This window comes from Nycticebus coucang, chromosome 10 (assembly GCF_027406575.1).
Source record: "Nycticebus coucang isolate mNycCou1 chromosome 10, mNycCou1.pri, whole genome shotgun sequence".
In the NCBI taxonomy this organism is placed as follows: Eukaryota; Metazoa; Chordata; class Mammalia; order Primates; family Lorisidae; genus Nycticebus; species Nycticebus coucang.
The window spans coordinates 92134483-92148950 of NC_069789.1; the positions used below are offsets into that span (position 1 = coordinate 92134483).

The 14468-nt window shown below is 38.4% G+C and overlaps 1 protein-coding gene across 3 annotated transcripts in view; it reads left to right on the forward strand.

Moving 5' to 3' along the window:
• The first annotated feature begins 67 nt into the window (after positions 1-67).
• NME7 (NME/NM23 family member 7) overlaps positions 68-14468 on the forward strand; it is a 182861-nt gene continuing 168460 nt past the window's right edge. For 2 of the 3 annotated variants that reach the window (XM_053604198.1, XM_053604199.1), the window contains exon 1: positions 136-282. In XM_053604198.1, the coding sequence (XP_053460173.1) occupies positions 280-282 (3 nt within the window). In that variant the 5' untranslated portion in view covers positions 136-279. Of the gene's footprint in view, positions 283-14468 lie in introns of all 3 variants that reach the window. The other variant, XM_053604197.1, reaches the window with a different exon arrangement.

Here is a 14468-nt window from a genome sequence, read left to right on the forward strand (position 1 = left end):
CTTACACTTCCGGGTCATCCGTCAACCAAACGGAAGTAAAAGGGCTGAACGGAGGAAGACTGTGTAGCGTCGCCCCAGGCAACAGCGTGAAGGGGCGAATCTGTCGAGTGGATGGAAGGAACCGCCTTACTCCCAGCCAGTAGGGACGAAGGGGCGGGGCCGTGGCGGCTCTGCAGCAGTGGGCGGGGCTCGGTTGCCAAAGTAACCGGATAATGGTGTTGGCGGTGCTGTCTTCCTGTCTCAACGTTACCAGTTTACTTGTACCGAGATCCTGAAACTATGGTGAGTGCCGGAGGAGGCCAGAAGAATGGCTCTAGTGTCCTGGTTACGCAGCCTCCCAAGTCATGGGGTGGATGGGCACCCAGAGAGGTCTAGGTCCCTTCACCTGCCCCCATTATCTTTTCCTCTTCCCACGGGCCGTTCCCGCAATCTCCTGGTTATATTTCTTGCAGCACCTTGAATTCCACTTTGGGTGCTACGAGGCCTAGAGTAATACAAAAAAGTTTAGGGCTAAGACATCAAGCCTAATAATCTAATATGAGATATTATTTTGGACAACATATGTTTGCATTGTTCATTGCATTTTTCAAGCTTGCAGCTTCACAGTAACCCACTTCATTAAGAAGATGGGGTGGTGTGTACGAGGATGTGACTGTATCAACACTGGTTTGAATCGCCCTAGTCTTTGCTCTGGGTGGTGGAGCACTGTCCCACGCTCAAATAATGGGTGTATGCTTAATCAGTTCTCTTCTGGCCAGTTGATTACCTTCTACGTCCGTACTTTAAAAAAAAAAATACAAACCAGGAAACAGGACTATCCTTCAACATCATGCTGAGAGCTTCTGGAATTGATTTGCTTGAGTCTCACCCTCAGAAATTCAGAATGAATTGGAGTGGTGCTCGGAATTTGCATTTTTAATAAGCGGACAGGTGATTGTAATTTACCTACATGTTTGGGCGTTCCTATTGATTCATTTAGTTACCATATGTTTTAAGCATTTACAGGTAATAGGCTGGAAGATTGAAGATTACTGTTCTCAGATGGGTATCGCTATAAATTTAGCAACAGAGCCTAATCACCTTCCTTTTTTCTCCATTATTCCTCAGCAATCCTTTTTGTTATCTTATCTTCCCCTTCCCATTTCCTTGCAGAGGCCTTTTCATACCTTCACTTTAGAAACCCCCTGGCCCTTTCCTTCTTCTTTCTCCTAAGTAGATGATGGAGACTTAACAATTTTTTCAACTCCATACCCCACCCTACACATTGATCCATATTTTAACCAATCCTTTAGTCTTGTATTTCTAGTTTACAGAATAAGTTGTTGCAGGATAATCAGGTCATCTTTGCTTTTGATCTTACCTGTTCCCTTCTGTTGTATGACATGTTACTTCCAGTTATCTTTTTTCTTTGCTGTGCTTTCAGCTTTTCCTTTCCATTTCTTCTCCTCAGTGCTCAAGTCATACATCTTATGAAAATCAGATAAAACAAAAGCACCATTTTATGTTTATCTAGTTATTGCTCAAGCCTACCATCTATCTCCCAGAAAACTGTGTGAAAGCATAGTATTTTTACTTATATCAAACAGACAAAAGTTTGTCTGGCTTCCCTTTTAATGGCTTCAATGAAGTTGCTCTTGCTAAATTTCTAATGATCCTTTAAGTGCCAAATCCAGTAATTACTTCTCAAAATTTATTTTACTTAGCCTCACTGTGACAAATGAAGATCATGGTCATTCATTCCCTTTCTTTTTCACTGGCTTTGCCTGCTTTTTTTTTTTTTTTCCAGACAGAGTCTCACTATGTTGCCCTCGGTGAGGTGCTGTGGCATCATAGTTCACAGAAACCTCAAACTCTTGGGCTTAAGCCATTCTCTTGCCCCAGCCTCCCAAGTAGCTGGGACTACAGGCGCCCACCACAAGGCCTGGCTATTTTTTTGTTGCAGTTATCATTGTTGTTTAGCTGGCCTGGGCCAGGTTCGAACCCTCCAGCCTTGGTGCATGTGTCCAGCACGGTAACCACTGTGCCATGGGCGCTGAGCCACACGCCTTAATTTCTATCATTTTTTTTTTAGCTTATACATATTTCATGGGTGATTTTTGTCTGCACACATGGATTGTATGTTAATACCTTTGATTTTACTCCCAAATTTCAATTTTCATTTCAGACATGAGCTAAGGCCTAACCCAGTTGCTTCCTGAACATTTATATGTGGGCACAAGAAAGGCCCCTAAACTCAGTATGACCAAAACTGAACTTGCTATCTTTCCTCCCGGTTTCTCCTGTTTTCACCAAGTTAATTAATGATACTGCTGTACAACCTAAACTATATTATAAACTAAACTCGAAATCAGAGTGAATCTAAATTCTTCTCTCTCTTATATCTCCCATATTCAATTTGGTCACTAGATCCTGCTTTAGTTTAGCATTGCCTCATTTCTTGCCTAAACTATTGTAATACTACTTCTTTTATAGTCTGCTTTGGCAGTTTTTCCATTCATTATTTTCTCTGCCCAAGAAAGAATCTTTAAAAACCTAACCTGTTACTTGCCTTTTTAAAACTAGACTCTCCATTCCCTGCAGTAAAGTGTTTGGGATGGCCTGTAAGGCTTCCTGTGGTGGAGCACTTACAATCTATTTTCCCTCTTGCTTTTTAGCCGCATGCCTTTTAGCTGCTTGCCTTTCAGGGAACTTATGGAACCATTTAACACAACTTGTGTGCCTCTTCTCTCTACTTTGCACACACTGTTCCTTGTACATGGACTATACCCTTGTTTTCTAGTCAAACTCTTACAGAGTCTTCCAGATCCAGCCTGGGTATTGTTTTCTGCTGTAATATTTCCCTTCGCTACTCAAAAAGGATGGACTCTTTATTCTTTTTGTCACCATGTTATATACACATCCCTCTTGTACTTACAACATTCATTTGAAATTACTTGTTAATAAATTTATTGCTGTTACTAAGCTGTGAATTGTTAAGGGAATGGATGTTTATTTCATTCATTGCTATTGCTTAGAGCAGTGGTTCTCAACCTTCCTAAGGCCTACAATTACGCCTAATGTTACAAAGGAGTCGCGACCCAAGGCTGAGAACCGCTGGCTTAGAGCATATTAAGCACTCAAATGTTTGCTGAATGAATAAAAAAAATAAGAAAATGTAGTACGTGGTCTTAGTAGATACAAAGTGCTTGGGGACATTGGAGGACTGAGGCCTTTGTTCTCAATCAGTGAATCAGAAAAGCTGTCCTGAAGCAAATAAAATAGAATTTCAGTAGTTCAAATTTAGTCAGCTGTGCAATGGCATGTGGAGGTGGAAAGTGATACTTGCTAAACACTTGTGTGTATACATATGTACGTGTGTGTGTACTTGCATGCGCCTGCCTTACAATTTGCTATTCAGACTTCTCCAGGAATGCTAAGAGCAGTGTACTGCTGCCCCTACCTCTGCGGCTGGGTCTGTTTTAGGTGGTGGCTCTCTTAAATTAGGTGCTCCATGAAGGTCCCTCTGAGGAAGAAACTTTTGTATTAAAACCTGAATGACAGGCAGTGCCTGTGGCTCAGTGAGTAGGGCCCTGGCCCCATATACCCAGGGTGGCAGGTTCAAACCTGGCCCCAGCCAAACTGCAACAACAACAGAAAACCTGAATGATACAAAGTGCAGTGATTTGGGCAGTGCCTGTAGCTCAGTGAGTAGAGCGCTGGCCCCATATACTGAGGGTGGTGGGTTCAAACCTGGCCCCAGCCAAACTGCAACAAAAAAATAGCCGGGCACCCGTAGTCCCTGCTACTCCAGAGGCTGAGGCAAGAGAAGTGCCTAAGCCCAGGAGTTGGAGGTTGCTATGAGCTGTGATGCCACAGCACTCTACTGAGGATGATAAAGTAAGACTCTGTCTCTACAAAAAAGAAAAAAACCAAAAAACAAAGTGCAGAGATCTGGAGGAAGTGCTCCAGGTATACTAACACCAAAACCAAAGGCCCTGCAGAAAAGAGATGGGCATATTTCAAGAACTTATGGTTCAGTGTAATTAAAAAAAAGTAGAAACCGAGCTGCAGGTTGGGAAATATGGTTGAGAAAGTAGCAGGAGGTGTGGTTAGAGAGGTAGGCAGAGACCAGACCACAGGTATATATACAGTAGTGTTTCTCAAACTGTAGATTGTGGCACAGTACTAGGTCATGAAATTAATTTGTGGTATGTAGCCAGGAGGAAAAAAGAAGACTTAAAATACCAACTTAACATATTCGTTACATGTAGTAAGGGTAACTTTCATGAACTTTTGTTTTAAGTTTTATGTGGGTTCACCTACAAAATTGATGTCTCACCATGAGTCATTATCCATAAAGTTCAACACACAGTGTACTTTGAAAATATATATTCTTTTAAAGGCAAAATAGTTCAAATATCAAGCAAGGTATTTTTGACCTAGTCTTTTTTGTGTGGCAGGAAAAGCTTTGAATTTAATAAAAGCCTGAAATTGGCTAGAGTAAAATTTTCAAGTTTCTTTGTGCATCCAGATATCTCTCCTTTATTTGCTGTCAGTCCTTTATCAGAAGGAGTAGGCCTGCAGAAAGAAATGGATGCTGCTTCTCTCTGTTCAGTTTAGGGTTTGGCAGATATATTGTGGCAGAGGATGATGTCCTCTGTCTACAAGCAGCTGAGGGTGGAGGTTCTGCTGATTCGACTTCCTGACATTGCAGTTTAATTGTCTGATCAGCTTCTGTTTGCATCTAATTTATAACACTTAAATGGCTTTCACCTCTAGTGTTAAGTTCTGGTCACAAATTCTAGAACCACCTTTATTGTAAAGCAGAGATAAGCAATTGTAGTTTAGAATACCTGTCAACATATGTTGTTTACAACAAAGAATATCCTGGAGTCATCAATTTATTTATTACTTTTATGTATAAAGAGAATAAAGAAGGTAATTCTAAGACCCATTTGACTAACAGATATGAATGTTATTTATCTTCTAAAATATAGCATTTATTTGAATATTGTTACATAAGATGACCTCTTAGTAGAAAAGGACTTTAAAGATTATCAGCTGTGTTCCATAAACCTTTGAAATACAAATGTCTCAAAGTTGTTTTAACAGCATATTCAGTTTAATGATTGCTAAAAAACAAGATTTTATTCCATGAAGTGTTTTTCACTTTCCACTTTTATTTATAGAGTTTCTTTAGCACCTGCTTTTTATTTTTCCAGAATTCCTTTTGTTACTTGAATAGCTAATTTGGAAAAATTTCAGTTCTAAAGTTCTGCAGGATTTCATTTTGTGCGTGTTTAATTGTCCGATCAGCTTCTGTTTGCATCTAATTTGTAACAGTTGTATTTTGTAACAGAAATCTGAAACATTAAAAGAAAAATTTTCTATATATTTTATTAAAATGCAGTGTAGAGCCTATTCTATTCTTCTTTAAGGGGAAACAGTAGTATTTGAAAAATAATATAAAACCTGAATTTTCCTCACATGTTCACATAGCTTTTTCCCCCCTTGTCTGCCTTTTTATCTCTCATCCTTTCTTTCTTATTCACCAATTATTTACTTACAAACGTATTTATTGACTTCTTTTTATGCTAGGCACTGGTGGCTACATATTTATTAATAATATAGCACACAGTGACTTCCACCTCCTGGAATTTATAGAGAAAAACAAATATTGGAAGATAAATTATAAGTTTAAGTTGGGTTACAAAAGAAAAAATTACAAGTTGAATTGGAAATTAATAATAAAATGCAGTGAACAGGGTAAAGGCTTCTTAATGATGTAACTTTAAAAATTCCTTTTTTCCTTAGTTTGAGAGAAAAATGATATACATAAATACATAGAACCTTCATAGTTGACCACATCCCTATATTGACCACCTCCTTGAGTTGACTTAATTTTTTAGAACAGACATGCCCCACATGCATGTATCAGCACAGTAGGCCTGCTTCCTTATGTTGACCACCTCCATATGTTGACCAGTTTGTTAGTCCGTTGGGTGGTCAACTTACAGAGGAATTTACATATATTGTTTTACTATTAATCAATGAGTGAGATCACCTTGTATGGTGATAAGCACTATGAGGAAACTAAACAATGCAGTGGTGGATGGTTCCAAGAAAAAAGTAGCCTTGGGTAGGAAATTGGGAAAGGCTGATTTCCTGATTTTTAACTTTAATGCTGAGATCTTAATGATAGAAAGGAGGCTGCTAGGTAGAGATCAAGAAGAGCATTCTATTCTTAGCAGAGACAGCAGGGAGTGCAGAGGTGCTTTGGAGGAATAAGAAAGAGCCAGGGTGGCTTGGGCCTAGGAAATGAGAGAACAGAAGGAGGAGACCTGAGAGGGAGGCATATAGGATATGCTAATATGACCTGTATAGCTTGCAGCAATGGCAGGAACGAGGAATATTGAGACCTATGGAACTTGGGAAAGACTTTATGTAGTATTCTAAATATGGTTGGATAATGTATCTCATACATTTTACCTATTCCATCAAAATAGTTTATTTTCCTTGGATCTGTCTTGCTTAAACCTTAGCCATGTTAGTTTGGTCTGTTGGTGGCTATTTCCTTTTCATCCTGTCTGTAATATTTAGTGGTCTTAAAAACTTTGAAAATTATTTTTCTGTCTTTTATGTCTCTACTCTGTCTTTGAAGATCAGAGACTTTTAATTTCTCACCTTATAATTGTCAGTCCATAATTTTTGCCCTTTTCTGGACTTTTTCTGTTTCCCTAACATCTCCTCTAAAGTGTGATCAGCAGAGCCGCATGTTCCAGGTGGGTGTGCATCGTAGTTTCCACATGGATGTTATGTTTTCTGCTGTGATGTTCTCCTGGTACCTTTCTGGGTGGGGCTATAGCATATGATTGAAATATCTTATTCCTTAGAAACACCTCCAGCATTTCTAATGGACCTCATATTCACTTTTCTGCAAAAAGTATCTAAACTACTTCACTTCTAAAAGCTGTTGATATTTTAAGACTTTCTGTTAATTAGATGTGAGAAATTGTAGCTATTGAAATGTACTGCTCATTTCACGTTTATTTTCTGGTACTAGACACTTTGCCTAATTAAGTTGCTATTGTTATCTCTTCTGACTCATCTTGTGTGCTGTGCTTTCTTCATAATTCTTCAGGATGTATTTCTGTATGCATGAATAATGGTTCTAGGGCTCTCTGATATATATATATATACATATATATATATAAATTTAAATTTTGTTCTTTGCTTTCCATAGTTCTAAAATATGCAAGTTAAATGTATATGCTATAAATGTTTTCCACATATATATTTATAAATATGTTTCACTTTGTTGTAAAAATATAGGAAGATTTAGTCACTTTAGGAGATTAGAAAATATAGAAATGAAAACAATAAAATTAATCCACAATATGACCACCTGGATACAATCCTTATTAATATCCCAGTCACATATATACTCATATACATATACACAGGTATGTATCTTTTAAAATGTGTTCCTACTGTACTAATTTTTACATATTTATTTTTCCCACTTAACATATCTTACACATTTTTCGAGATCAGTTTTAAGAACTACAATCAGCTCTGTATATCCATGGTTCCACATTTGCGGATTTAACCAACTGAAAATTAAAAATATTTGGGAAAAAAATAAAACCAAGAAAAATACAAATCAAAATACTAGATAGCAATTGTTTACATAGCATTTACATTATATTAGGTATTATAAGTAATCTGGAGATGATTTAAAGTATACAGGAGGATGTGCATAGGTCATATGCAAATTATATGACATTTTATGTAAAGGACTTGGGCACATGTGGATATCCAGTTCTTCCAACACCATTTATTGAATAGGGAGTCTTTCCCCCAAGGTATGTTCTTGTTTGGTTTATCAAAGATTAGGTGGTTGTAAGATGTTAGTTTCATTTCCTGGTTTTCTATTTGATTCCAAGTGTCTATGTCTCTACTTTTGTGCCAGTACCATGCTGTCTTGACCACTATGGCTTTGTAGTACAGACTAAAATCTGGTATGCTGATGCCCCCAGCTTTATTTTTATTACTAAGAACTGCCTTAGCTCTACGGGGCTTTTTCTGGTTCCACACAAAATGCGGAATCATTTTTTCCAAATCTTGAAAGTACGATGTTGGTATTTTGATAGGAATGGCATTGAATAGGTACATTGCTTTGGGAAGTATAGACATTTTAACAATGTTGATTCTTCCCATCCATGAGCATGGTATGTTCTTCCATTTGTTAATATTCTCTGCTATTTCCTTTCTGAGGATTTCATAATTTTCTTTATAGAGGTCCTTCACCTCCTTTGTTAGGTATATTCCTAGGTATTTATTTAATTTTCTTTGAAACTATGGTGAAGGGAGTTGTGTCCTTAATTAGCTTCTCATCTTGACTGTTATTGGCATATAGAAAGGCTACTGACTTATGGACATTGATTTTATATCCTGAAACATTACTATATTTTTTGATGACTTCTAGGAGTTTTGTGGTTGAGTCTTTGGGATTCTCTAAGTATAAGATCATGTCATCAGCAAAGAGGGAGAGTTTGACCTCCTCTGCTCCCATTTGGATTCCCTTTATTTCCTTGTCTTGCCTAATTGTATTGGCTAGAACTTCCAGCACTATGTTGAATAGTAAAGGTGACAGAGGACAACCTTGTCTGGTTCCAGTTCAAAGAGGAAAAGCTTTCAGTTTTACTCCATTCAGTAAAATATTAGCTGTGGGTTTGTCATAGATAGCTTCAATCAGTTTTAGAAATGTGCCACCTATGCCTATACTCTTCAGTGTTCTAATTAGAAAAGGATGCTGGATTTTATCAAATGCTTTTTCTGCATCTATTGAGAGGATCATATGATCTTTATTTTTGCCTCTGTTAATATGGTGGATAACGTTTATGGACTTGCGTATGTTAAACCAGCCTTGCATCCCTGGGATGAAACCTACTTGATCATGATGTATGACTTTTTGGATGATAAGCTGTAATCTATTGGCTAGGGTTTTGTTGAGAAATTTTGCATCTATATTCATGAGTGAGATTGGTCTGCAATTCTCCTTTTTGGTTGGGTCTTTTCCTGGTTTTGGTATCAGGGTGATGTTTGCTTTGTAGAACATGTTGGGGAAGATTCCTTTCTCCTCAATTTTTTGAAATAATTTCTGCAGTATAAGAATAAGCTCTTCCTTGAAAGTTTGATAGAATTGTGGTGTGAAGCCATCTGGACCAGGGCATTTTTTGGTTGGAAGCGTTTTTATTGTTTCTTTAATCGCAGTGCTTGAAATTGGTCTGCTCGGAGCTCTATTTCTTCCTGGCTAAGTCTAGGGAGAGGGTGTGATTCCAAATATTGATCCATTTTCTTCACATAGTCAAATTTCTGGGCATAGAGTTTCTGGTAGTATTCAGAGATGATCTCTTGTAATTCTGTGGGATCAGTTGTTATTTCCCCTTTATCATTTCTGATTGAAGTTACTAGAGATTTTACTTTTCTATTCCTCGTTAGTCTGGCCAATGGTTTATGTATTTTATTTATTTTTTCAAAAAACCAACTCCTTGTTTCATTAATTTTCTGAATGATTCTTTTGTTTTCAATTTCATTGATCTCTGACTTGATTTTGGATATTTCTTTTCTTCTACAGGGTTTAGGCTTAGATTGTTCTTCTTTTTCCAATTCCATAAGGTGGCTTGTGAGATTGTTGATGCGCTCTCTTTCTGTTTTTTGAATGTAGGCATGTAAAGCAATAAATTTTCCTCTCAAAACTGCTTTTGCAGGATCCCACAGGTTTTGGTAGCTTGTGTCTTCATTGTTGTTATCCTTAAGGAAGTTAATGATTTCTTGTTTTATTTCTTCCTGCACCCATCTGTTATTCAACAGAAGGTTGTTTAATTTCCATGCCTTTGTGTGGGGTTGAACGTTTTTGTTAGAGTTGAGTTCCACCTTTAGTGCCTTATGGTCTGAGAAGATACAAGGTAAAATTTCAGTTCTTTTGATTCTGTTGATATTTGTTTTGTGTCCCAGGATATGATCAATTTTGGAGAATGTTCCATGGGGTGATGAGAAGAATGTACATTCTTTATCTTTGGGATGGAGTGTTCTATATGTGTCTATGAAGCACAGTTGTTCTAGAGTCTCATTTAAATCTCTTATATCTTTGTTTAATTTCTGTTTAGAGGGTCTGTCTAGCTCTGTAAGAGGAGTGTTAAAGTCCCCTGTTATGATGGCATTATCGGATATCATATTGCTCAGACTAAGAAGGGTCTGTTTCAAGAATCTGGGCGCATTTAAATTGGGTGCATAAATATTTAGAATTGAAACATCTTCTTGTTGTATTTTTCCCTTGACCAATATAAAGTGACCATCTTTGTCTTTTTTGACTTTAGTTGCTTTAGATCCACATGTATCTGAAAATAAGATTGCAACTCCTCTTTTGTTCTGAATTCCATTTGCCTGAAAATTTGTCTTCCAACCCTTGACTCAGAGTTTTAATTTGTCTTTTGAAGCCAGGTGTGTTTCTTGCAGACCGCAAATGGATAGCCTGTATTTTTTAATCCAGTCAGCCAATCTGTGTCTCTTCAGTGGGGAATTCAAGCCACTAAAATTTATAGAGATAATTGATAAGTGTGGTAGTATTCTATTCATCTTATTTTGTGAGAGTCCATTGCTTAGTTTTATCTTTTGCATCAGTGTGGAGGTTAGGTTCTGTCCTTTAATTTCTGAGTTCTTACTCTGCTGCTGATCCATTGTGATGGTGAGTGTGTAGAACAGGTTGAAGTATTTCCTGTAGAGCTGGTCTTGTTGTGGCGAATTTCCTCAATGTTTGTATATCCGTACATGATTTGATTTCTCTGTCAATTTTAAAGCTTAGCTTAGCAGGGTACAGAATTCTGGGCTGTTCTGTTTAAGTACATTAAATGTAGATGACCATTGTCTTCTTGCTTGGCAAGTTTTATTAGAGAAGTCTGCAGTCACTCTGATGGATTTGCCCCTGTAGGTCAACTGGCGCTTACTCCTGGCAGCTTGCAGAATCTTTTCTTTTGTCTTGACTTTGGACAGGTTCATCACAATGTTTCTTGGAGAAGCTTCGTTAGAGTTGAGGTGACCTGGGTTCTGATATTCCTCTGAAAGCAGTGTGTCAGAATCTTTGGTGATATTTGGGAAATTTTCATTTATAATATTCTCTAGTATGGCTTCCATTCCTCCTTGGCATTCTTCTTCCCCTTCTGGGATTCCTATAACTCATATGATGGAACACTTCATAAAGTCCCATAATTCTGACAGTGAACGTTCTGCTTTCTCTCTCTTCTTTTCTGTCTCTTTAACAATCTGAGTTATCTCAAGAACTTTGTCTTCTACCTCCGAAATTCTTTCTTCTGCATGGTCTAACCTGTTGCTGATACTTTCCATTGCATCTTAAATTCTCTGATTGCTTCATTTCCTTCAGTTCCGCTATATCCTTTCTATATTCTTCATATCATTCATGTCTTATTTGATTCTGTTTTTGGATTTCCTTTTGGTTATTTTCCACTTTATTAGCCATTTCCTTCATTGTTTCCATCCTTTCCTTCATTATTTTCATCATGTGTATTCTAAATTCCCTTTCTGTCATTCCTAACATTTCTTTATAAGTGGAATCCTCTGCAGTAGCTACCTCATGGTCCCTTGGAGGGGTTGCTCTGGACTGGTTCTTCATGTTGCCAGGAGTTTTCTGCTGATTCTTCCTCATGAGTGATTTTTTTTTATCTGTTTCCTTGCCCTGATTTTCCTTTCACTTCCTCTTGCTCTTTAAGTTCCCATGTCTCTGGACTAAGGTTGCAGGACCAGAAGGATGAGAAGGTTGAAGAGCAAGAAGGGATAAAACAAAGCAAAAGAAAGAAAGAAAGAAAGAAAAGAAAATAGAGAAAGGAGAGGGGGTGGGTAAAAGGGAATATTGACAAAAAGAAGAGAGGCACAGAAAGAGAGAGACAGAGCAATGTAGGTGTACAGTAGGGTACTTTGACACAACCTTAAAAGAACCCCAACCTCTGGGGGTGCCCCATTGGATGGTTCCCTTGTGGTCAGCAGCTCTTTGCTAACCTGATCGGACACAGTACCCCATCTCCACCAAGTAGAGAGGAAAGGCAAAAGTACTATAAATCAAACCAAAACAAGCAAACAGAAAACTTTCTGCGATAAAATTGGGTGAAGAACTAAATAATAGGGGTAGAAACACTAGCAAAAATGAAGTTCTAATTATTGCAAAAGGCAGCAATGGAAAATTGTATTTAAACTAGAAAAATGGAGAAAGAAATGAAAGAAGAAGAAAAAAATGAAAAAATCTGTAAAGATTGAAACTAAAAAAAAAAACAACGACAAACAATAAAAAAAGAAACAAACTAACAACAACAAAATAACAACTAAAACAAAAGCAGTATATATATCTTGTTGAATTTTGTCTGGGCAACAGGTAGTCTTCTGGGGTATGAGGTGTTAATCACAATTCTGATAGGACTGGAGGCCTCCGCTGTTTTCTCAAACCCCACAGGGTGGAGACCCTAAAGCTTTCTTCAGCCCTCTTAAAAGGCACTTTAAACTTCTAACTGTGGCTAAGCAGAAGCTTTCCCAGGAAAGTGCTTGTTGCTGGGATCACTGCTGACGTGACTATCCACTTACCCAGTGTGACAAAACCTGTCTCACTCTGCACCTGAGGGTTATGACTGTAAGGCGGCTAAGTCCCCGCCTTTAGGCTGCTCAGTCACTAGGTTACTAGCTCCCATCCAGTCCTTGCTCTGTGGCCCTGAGGGTGGAGCTTGCCGGGGCAGTTCTCTCACAATGGTTCCCTGTAGCCCAGAGCTGAACACTGTTAGCTCCGTCCACCTCAGCGGCTCAGTCTCGGGCCCTAGACAACACCCAAAGTTCTCCACACTCCTGCTCAAGCTCTCCCCAAGGCAGTTCAACTGAGTGCCAAGTCCAAAAACACTGAGACAGTTCACAGGTAAGGCCTTTCCAGTTTGTAGTCTCACTGCTGCAGTACTTACAGCTGCCGGCGGGATTAGACGGATCGAACACATGCAACCACTTGCCAGTTTTCCACTGTTTTTGTCCTCCTCTTGGGGTCCAGAAGTCTCTCGCTGACTCCCTGTATCCTCAAAGGGATGATTATAGGCAGATCCTACCAGCCAGAGATGCCTGGAGTCTTATCTCCCTGGACTCATGGTGCCCAGTTGCAGGGAAGCTGTTACTCAGCTGCCATCTTGCTCTCCCTCCAAGGCCATGCACATTTGTAAGGCTTTTGATATACATTGCCAAATTACCCTTAGAAAATTTCTGCCAATTGATACCTTGATAGTAGTGTGCTATGATGACTTTCTAAACTCTAAACTAACATTTCTATATATTGCATAGGCCTAACAGTAGATTTGAACTTTTAATAAAAATTTCCCCGCTCTGCCCAGAATATTGAGAAAGATTATAAGTGGTTCATGCCTGTAATCCCAGCACTGGGAAGCTGAGGTGGGTGGATTGCCTGAGCTCCCAGGTTCAAGACCAGCCTGAGCTAGAGCAAGACCCCCTCCTCTAAAAATAGCTGGGGGTTGTAGTGGGTGCCTGTAGTCCTAGCTACTCAGGAGGCTGAGGCAAGAGCATCACTTGAGCCCAAGAGTTAAGAGGTTGCTGTGAGCTGTGACACCATGGCACTCTACCAAGGGCAACAAAAGTGAGACTCTGTCTTAAAAAAAAAAAAAAAAAGATTATAAATTACTATATTTTCTTTAGATGAAAGACACTGTTAATAGTTACCTGCAGTTATTGTTTTATGGCTCCCATAGATTGTTAACATTCAAAATTTATTATCTTTATGTAATGAAGATAAAGTTGTCCTTAATTATTATTGACAGATTATCTAGTCCTTGCTTATCAACCTGTTTTGAAGAACCAGCCTTTTATAGTACGAGGGAATTTGCATAGAGCTAGAAATCTAAAATTTTCTATCCCCTGTATATGCTGTTTGGTTTATCAAAAATCAGGTGGCTATAAAATGTTAGTTTCATCTCATGGTTTTCTATTCTGTTCTAAATGTCTATGTCTCTATTTTTGTGCCAATACCTTGCTGTTTTGATCAGTATGGACTTGTTATATAGCCTCTGGTAGGGGGATGCCCCAACTTTGTTTTTATTGCTAAGAATTGCCCTAGCTATATGGTTTTCTTTTTTTCTGGTTCCATAGGAAACAAAGTACTGAATGGAGTAAAACTGATAGCTTTTCCACTTAGAACTGGAACCAGACATCGTTGTCCTCTATTGCCACTACTATTCAGCATAGTGTTGAAATTCTAGCCAAGACAATCAGGCAAGAGAAGGATATGAAGGGCATCCAAATCGGGATAAAAGAGGTCAAACTCTCACTCTTTGCCTATGATATGATCTTATATTACCCCAAAGACTCAAATACAAGGCTCCTGGAAGTGATTAAGAAATACGGTAATGTCTCAGGGTATAAAATCAGTGCTACAA